The sequence below is a fragment of the Arvicanthis niloticus genome, chromosome 8 (genome assembly GCF_011762505.2).
Source record: "Arvicanthis niloticus isolate mArvNil1 chromosome 8, mArvNil1.pat.X, whole genome shotgun sequence".
NCBI classification, from domain to species: Eukaryota; Metazoa; Chordata; class Mammalia; order Rodentia; family Muridae; genus Arvicanthis; species Arvicanthis niloticus.
The window spans coordinates 34,786,971-34,794,921 of NC_047665.1; the positions used below are offsets into that span (position 1 = coordinate 34,786,971).

At 32.3% G+C, this 7,951-nt stretch overlaps 1 protein-coding gene across 4 annotated transcripts; it reads left to right on the plus strand.

Annotated features, from left to right (window-relative positions):
- Nucleotides 1-1,635: 1,635 nt before the first annotated feature.
- LOC117714020 (prolactin-8A8-like) lies at nucleotides 1,636-7,229 on the plus strand. Of its 4 annotated transcripts, none has more exons than XM_034510612.1 (6): nucleotides 1,636-1,684; nucleotides 3,009-3,178; nucleotides 3,928-3,966; nucleotides 4,739-4,846; nucleotides 5,893-6,072; nucleotides 7,041-7,229. In XM_034510612.1, exons 1-6 carry the CDS (start codon nucleotides 1,636-1,638, stop codon nucleotides 7,227-7,229), a joined length of 735 nt encoding a protein of 244 aa, XP_034366503.1. The 4 variants fall into 4 exon arrangements, with proteins under 4 accessions (XP_034366503.1, XP_034366505.1, XP_034366504.1 ...); XM_034510614.1 differs by having other exon boundaries at nucleotides 1,636-1,670; nucleotides 3,007-3,178; XM_034510613.2 differs by having other exon boundaries at nucleotides 1,636-1,666; nucleotides 3,000-3,178.
- The last annotated feature ends 722 nt before the right edge of the window (nucleotides 7,230-7,951 follow it).

Below are 7,951 nucleotides of genomic sequence, written 5' to 3' on the forward strand. Positions count from 1 at the left end.
CTACCAGCATCTGACTGAGATACATGCCAATATGTGCATCCAACTATTGGAGTGAGGTCATGGACCCCTTCGGAAGAATTAGGGGAAGGATTGAAGGAGCTAAAGTAGATGGCAACTCCAAAGAAAGAATAACAGTATCAACAAACCTGGACTCCTATGACCTCCCAGATTATAAGCCAACAACTAAAGAGCATACATGGGGTAGTCCATGGCCCCTGGCACTTATGTAACAGAAGATGACCTTGTTTGGGCTGAGTGAAAGAGGATTGCCTAAACCTGTAGAAACTTGAAGCTCCAGAGAATTGTAATGATTGTTTGGATGAGGTGGGAGAGGGAGGGTGTGTGGTGAAACACCCTCTCAGAAGCAAAGGGGAGGAAAGTGGATGGAATTATGAACTCCAGGACAGGGAAATGTGAATTGGAATGTAAATAAATAATATAATTTAACAAACAAGGAAATGAAAAAGTATCTGTTAAGGTATACATACATGTAGGAAAAAAGATTCCTGAGAACAATATGTTTATGGAATTAAGTTGCTGAGATGTGGTGGTCCTGAAGGAGAGAGTTCACTTCCCATAAGATATTGTAGAGCTAGGCTCTAAAATCCCTCATGACATACATACATGTAGCTGTATATCCTTTTGTATGAATATGAGTCTTAACTGATTTGTGTACATTTTAAAGCAGCAATTACTCCCTTTCATCATTATGAGGATACTTTGTTTGTATTCAGTTAGAAGATCCCACAATATTGATTAGATCTCAGAGTCTGGAAGCCACTATGGCACTGGATTTTGAAGAATTTCACCAGTGGTGCTATAGCACAAGTGCTAATACTAACAGTAAGTGTATGAAAATACACCCATTAGGACAATCATTGTGCAATTATTTCTGGTGCACATAATACACTTCTGACATGCTTAATAGTACTTGCAAGGAAACAACCTATATTTGTTATTTTAAAAGTATGTCCAGTAATTTTTGAGAGGTTATATTGCCTAGAGAGAAGTTAATGGAGTTTTTGTGTTAAAAAAATATATTATTTATTTTAGACTGACTTCTGAATACCTAATTTAAGCATGTAGATTATTGCAATTGTCAGCTTAATTTGTAGAGGTGCATTCTTCAGAGTATCCAGTAATTACTGGCAATGATTCATAACAGTATACATGATTTACTAATGCTGTTGTATGATGGTCAAATATTCAATGAAGAATCATTCTCAGTCCATAAAGATAAGGAAAAAAGATGAAACAAAGAATGTAACATTCAAAGGAAGTGGAAGTAATCATGAACAATAATTTTCTAATGGTCTGACATGATCATCTTTAATCAGGCAGTTGAGAATGGCTTCAGAGATTTCAAAAATAATTTACACAAGAATCAACATGTAGGAGCACGTAAAAAGAAACCATCCAGACACATAAAGACTGTTGTAATAAGACAGTTAACATTCCCTGAAGATAGACAGGTTTCATGAATGAGTGTTTCTGTATGTGACCACATGGTGTCTCATGGTGTGCATGCCCTTGAGGTTATCTGCTAGAATATATAGGACCAAGAAACTGAATGTACAACTCCAGTGAACCAGATCTCCAGAGATAGATCTAATCCTGTTTAGGAACTCCTCAGTGATGGAGCTGCTATTGAGTCAACCTCATTTCTGTAAGAAAATTGCCCCTGATCCCTATTCCTCTCTTAGTAAAAGTATTCAGTTCAGTGGTTCTATGAGTTTATTTTAATGGGGTTCTTTCTTTGGAATCTTTGATGTTCTATCTGGTGTGAAGAGATTTTTGTTCATAGATTAGCAGGTGTAGAATTCTGCATAGACTTTATATTATCTTTAAAATTTTTTTTCTTGAAAAAAACTGTACAATGGACAAAGGGAAAATTGGATTAGTAATTAGTAGTTTTCATCTTTCTTTAACTGTAGACATGTTGCAGTGTTCAAAGAGATTCTATGTTATCTTGTCTTCTCTCTTGAGGAGAGAGAAAGAGGGTAGTGTTCCTTGTATCCATGATTAGAACTCATGGGAATTATTAAGCAGCTTTCAATGCATATACACCTTCCAGAGCAAAGAATAACATATATCAAATGGTCAATGTTTTAGAGTTTTAGAAATTGAAAAATATTGAGGATGTAATTCAATGGATCAATTTAATCTTATCTCAAAGCAGAAGAAACAGAATTGTGAATAAAAGGTACTGATGGTTGGTGTTCTGACTTCTACTTTAACCAATAATAAATTATTATGTAAACAATTTGAACATGTAATGTTTTTTCAACTTGAATATGTTCAAATTACATTAAGAGAGTTTAATCTGTGGAAAAAATTATTGGGGAAGATCAACTCAAAAGAGAATGATTGGAAGTTTTTGATGAAAAAAATATCTGATGGTTTTATCATCTTAGCAGTTCTAAGTTGATATCATATATTGGACAATATCTTTTCATCTTCTTGTTACTAATAATAGTGGTTGTATTTATTGTCCATTGTATAGAGGAAGCAAAGAGGTATATTGAGCCAAACCTCTTCTATAAGTGTCCCAAACATTGACATCAGACATGATTAAAAATGGCATATTCTTCAAGAGTTTGGTAACTAAAAATGAACTAAAATTCCAAAGATAGTAAACCATAAACAAATGCCTTAAAGTACAAGAAAAGAACTAATTTTAATTTTAGATCTTTGTAACATTCCATTATTAAACAACAAAAAAATAATGTGAAATGACCTGCTCCTCAAACTATTATTCTGAAAATTTCAATTACTTTCCTAAGTAATTAGAGTGACTTTATATGCCACCATTTTACATATCCAATATACAGTCATAAAAGAAAAAATTTAAAAATAAACAAACAAAAAAACCAAACAAACCCCCCTCCCTCAAAAATCCAAACTCCAAAATCTATAAAAACCTTTGGCCAGATACAAATTTCCCTGTCCTAGAACTCAAGTTAATAAACAATGTCTAATTGGGTTTTGTTTCTATGTAGCAAGGGCACTCCTGCTGCTGTTGTTATCAAACTTGTTGCTGTGGGAAAAAGCTGCATCAATTCCTGCATGTCAGGCAAAAAAGGGTGGCTGCTGGGACCCACTTGTGGAAACATTTAACAGTGCCATCCAGAGAGCTGAAACCCTCCAAAAACTGTCTAACCAATTCTATGTAGAGCTTGTAAGTACCTCAACTACCATATTAGTACTTGAACTTCACTAGAGCCTGACTCACTAAACATTATGACAGAAACATCAGAAAATTCACCTTCATGGATAAAAGATGGCCCAAACGAAGAAACAGGGACAGGGCCAACTGAAGAGTGTCATGAATTTCATAGAAGCTAATGATATTAATATATTTTCTCTACTTTATTAAAAAATAAAAAATAACTATGGTAGAAACTTCTAAAATGTGCTTGGGGAAGAACTTTCATTTTCCTTTTTTTTTTTTTTTTTTTTTTCATTCAGGATCATGAATTTCTATTGATCATGTACATTTAGCACACTGCAGTACACACTGTAAAAGATATGCTTTATATTGAAGTATATTTTTGTAACAGAGATAAAGTAAAACATGTGAAGAGTCAAGAAAGAAGGAATAGAAGAAAGGAAAAAGAGAGAGAAAGAGAGAGAGAGACAAAGAGAGAGAGACAGATCTAGCCTTTCAAAAGCCTATAAATACTGGAATTATGGTTTAAAGGTTTACAGTGATAATATTTTGTCCAATATCATGGCAGTAATGAAAGTGTATATATTCCCTGTTTGGTGATTGGCATTTCTCAAGGTCAGAGAAAAAAAAAAGACACTATAGAAACAGCCAAACCTTCAGTATGATGGGCATCAAAAGAATATGTCTTTGTTTGGAATAAAGTTTTCATCATATTCTTATTGACTAGTTGTTATATTTCTTCCTTTAACATGACTTAGTACCACAATGAATTCTCATCTGGACAATTTGCAGCTCTTGTAAGTACCTATCTTTCTTCTAGTTGTTTCACACTAAGATCCTCACGTCAATGATTGTGCTTTAGAAGAGAAAGCATTATACAGTATTTGTATTTCCTGTTCTTAATTGACAGCTTTTCAACTTCTTAACCTTCACAATTATTTATTAAGCTTTTATGAAAGAAATTTTTATTTGAAATAAATAAGTTATTCTAAACTAATTAATATTTATTAATATTTTTATATTATGTTGACTTTGAGTTTACATAGAATTTACTGTAAAATAGTTAATTTGTGAGTCAAAATGTATACAATTTTATTTTAAAACTATTATAAACAAGCCCAACTTTATCTTTAAGTGCTAAATTAATAAATTTTTAACTTTTGTTTTCTGGGTAAGGAAATATCAGTACATATTATTTACAGAAAAGACAAAGATTAATAAATATGTTAGATGGCTTTATGCTGAAATGCTAAACAATTTTGATAATTAAATCACTTAATTCTTCATCAATTTAATCTTTGAAGTGTCTGCCTTCCTTAGAGTAACTTTTAAAAATGAAGAAGAAATGCACATAAGAGAGGAAGGAGTTAAATATTTAAAAATTAATGAAAACCCAAAATAAATTGCAGGTATAATGTATACAGACAAATTTGTGACAGTTTTTAAATTTCTTAATATCTGTATTTTATGAATTACTTATTTTAAAATTTACAAATCCACTAAAATGCATTAATATTCTGGCCATGAAATTATTTATGATTTCTGAACTGTTTTTTGTTTTATTTTCAGACTGTACAACTGATGAAGAAGGATGAGGCTGTTTTCAGAGCTGGAACTTACTGCCATTCTACTCTCACAAACCCCCCAAATAAGGGAATTCAGTACATAACTATTGAAGTGAGTTTCCTTCCTGGGTTTTCTACAGAACTCCAGAAGCAATAAATTGGTTTTGTAGTACTGTCAGTTATTACAGGTATCATGATAGATACAGTATCCATGAATGCAGAAAAAAATGAAGATAAAGTATAAAAATAATCATATTACAGTATTGATAAATTATAAGTAAAATGAAATACCCAAAGACAGTGTAGCAAATCCTTAAATACACCATTTAGAGAATGGTATTTCAGGAATTTGAAACTAGTCAAATTTTACTTACCTTTTTTTTTAAGTATTATTTGAGCTAAATTGACTATCAATGGATATATACTTACTCCTTTATCAGTGATAACAATGTGGCTGTTATTATATGTTACTAATGGGTACTGCATGATAGCATTGTATGTTACTGAACACTATTCCCCTTCTTGATTTTTAAATCTGTCCTGGTTCTATTTCTTTTTTACCCATCTTTTTATCACTCTATAATTATCAGTGCCTTAACTGAAAACCTAATTAGCAGCGTAGTCCTGTGAAATAATAGTTTATATTCCTTACAATGCAACAATGTCGAAATTCATGGGGAGGTCTACATATCATAGGAGTTCTATTTTAGGTTGTGAAAATTCTTCCCCTGCACATGGTATACATGAATCCCTTATTTAAAATGATTATAACTACATATTCCTGCTTCTATCTGTCATAAGTCAAACCTTATTGGTCCCTATTGAGTACTTGCAAAACCATTGTATTAATTGATGAACAAATAACCAACTAATAAAGAGTTCACTGAAAAGGAAGCTTGTAGAATTACATGGGAGAAGAAAGTATGATGACCTAACTTCAGAAAAATGCTAATTGACAAGACCCATAATTTGTTTTAGTTTTTTAGAAAATACAGCAGTTGTTTAAGTGTTATACTTCCAAACTATATAACATCTATACATATGTCATATACACATAGGAAATACATTCCTCAGTTTAGTTTCTTTCCATGAACATAACAGGTATCAAACCTGCTGAACTAAAATTATTTAATGCAATTGTTCAACTGTGTTTCACAGGTCGAAGATTATTTAAAAACTTTGATCAATTATGTGGGTTCCTGGATTAGCCCTCTCTTCCATCTAGTGATTGAACTGAGTGCCATGCAAGATGTCCCTGAAACTATCCTCTCAAAAGCCAAGGAGATTGAATTGAAAAACAGGGAAATTTTGGGTGACCTTAGGTGGATACTCACCAAGGTGAGCATTTCCCATTGGTTATTCTCACTCATAAAATAGGTGGGTTGTGGAAATTAACAACACCACCAAAAAATTTTGAAATACCTTACCTTTCCAGAGTGAAACATAGATATCTTATATTGTTCACAATTTTTCTATAAGATTGTGTCTCTCAAACTGTGGGTCACTACTCCTTTTGTGGTCAAGTGATCCTATTTTGTGGTCAAGGGGTCCTATTACAGATATACTACATATCAGCTATTTACATTATAATTACTTAAATTATCAAAATTAGTGTTATTAAATAGGAACAAAATAATTTTATGGTTGGGGGTCACCACAACATGAGCAACTATTAGAAAGTTTGAGAACGACTGCTTTAATAGGTCGCTGGGATCTCCAACCCTTTCAGATGCTTTTCATCTCTTTTTACTCTGAGATCAGAATGAATCACAGAGGTTCCTCTTAGGCAGCTAAAGGAAATTTTTCCTGGTTGGAGGGAAAGAGCTCTGGTCCTTAAATCACAGTCATTGCTAGGGTTTGCATATTAAATCACCATCTGATCCTCATCACTTGTGAAATTTTTATACATAGACCTCAGGTAGGTTAGGTTTAGTAGAATAGTGGTGTATGTAAGCTTCTGCGAAATAAATGTGAAAGGGCATGTTAAAATTTTCTGAGTGAGAAACTGATATGAGCTCTTCCATTTGGCTAGAAATAAAAACATAAATTTCTTACATTTTCTCTGTTTTTGAAAGGGCATACTTCCTCAGCAATTAAGCACATGTTAGTAGAAATGTACATGAGTCTTCACCACAGATTCTAAAATTGTAACTGCATGAGAGCCTCCTGGTGTAGAAAAATGAGAACTCATAACATTGATGGAAGCAACACATTTCTGAATGTATTTCTCTGATTGTACACAGAAGAAATAAGGAAAAAGGAGCACTAGCAATCAACAATTAACTGATTATCATTGTGATTTTTAGGTCTATCCTAAAGCAAAAACAAAGGAAGAATTTTCCAGCTGGGAACATCTTTCATTCTTAAAATCAAGTAACAAAAATAATAAATTTTTGGCAATGTTTAACCTTTCCAACTGCCTAGAGTATGACACACAGTTCACTCTATTTCATCTCAGATTATTGAAGTGTCGTATAACTCTAGAAGATTGCTAAGTGAACATTTACCATGTCTCCTTTGGAGCTGCTCCACAACAGCCATCACTGAACTTTTGCTTTTAATTGTATACATTTCAAATGCATGTGTTTGTAAATGTGTACCTTTTAAAAACAATAAAAAGCATTCTCTTCAGAAATGTCCAAATGTAAAAAGTCTATTCATCTTTCATCCATTGACTAGAATATATATCAACAGTTAGATTGTTCCAATCAAATATATCAGAAATAGTAGATGTTAATCTGGCAAATAACATTAAAGTTTTCCTTAATTAAGTCATATTTATTTCACAGACAAGTAATGAATGTCAAGTTATTATTATTATTTAATGAAAGAATAAAACTCATTAACTGATGCATTATCATAATTAGCATTATAAAAATTTTAATGTTTCATGACATTCAGATTGTCCTTAAAAACAATGTTAACAGTGAAAGCAGAGCCATTTGTGAGATTTCCAAAAACTTGATTTTTAAAAAATAAATTTCTTTAGGACACAAATATCAGTTAGTGATGATCTCTCCAAGATGTGTAATAGGTCCAACTGTAAGTTTGCTCTGCCATAGTATGATCATAGATATATTCTACACATTTTCATTTCTCTGTGTTTAACAAGTATTTTTTTTTGCTCTATGGTATTTTAAAAAACTACACACTTCATATTATAGTGTGTTAAAACCATAGGAGTCTTAATATTGACAATCTCTTGGGATGTCTCCCA

Excerpts from the sequence above, each read along its gene's own strand:
- LOC117714020 (XM_034510612.1), top strand. The coding sequence starts at position 1,636 with ATGGAGCTGCTATTGAGTCAACCTCATTTCTGTAAGAAAATTGCCCCT. Across the intron at positions 1,685-3,008 it reads CTGTAAGAAAATTGCCCCTG|TCCTGCTGCTGTTGTTATCA; the intron begins ATCCCTATTCCT and ends TAGCAAGGGCAC. Across the intron at positions 4,847-5,892 it reads TTCAGTACATAACTATTGAA|GTCGAAGATTATTTAAAAAC; the intron begins GTGAGTTTCCTT and ends TGTGTTTCACAG.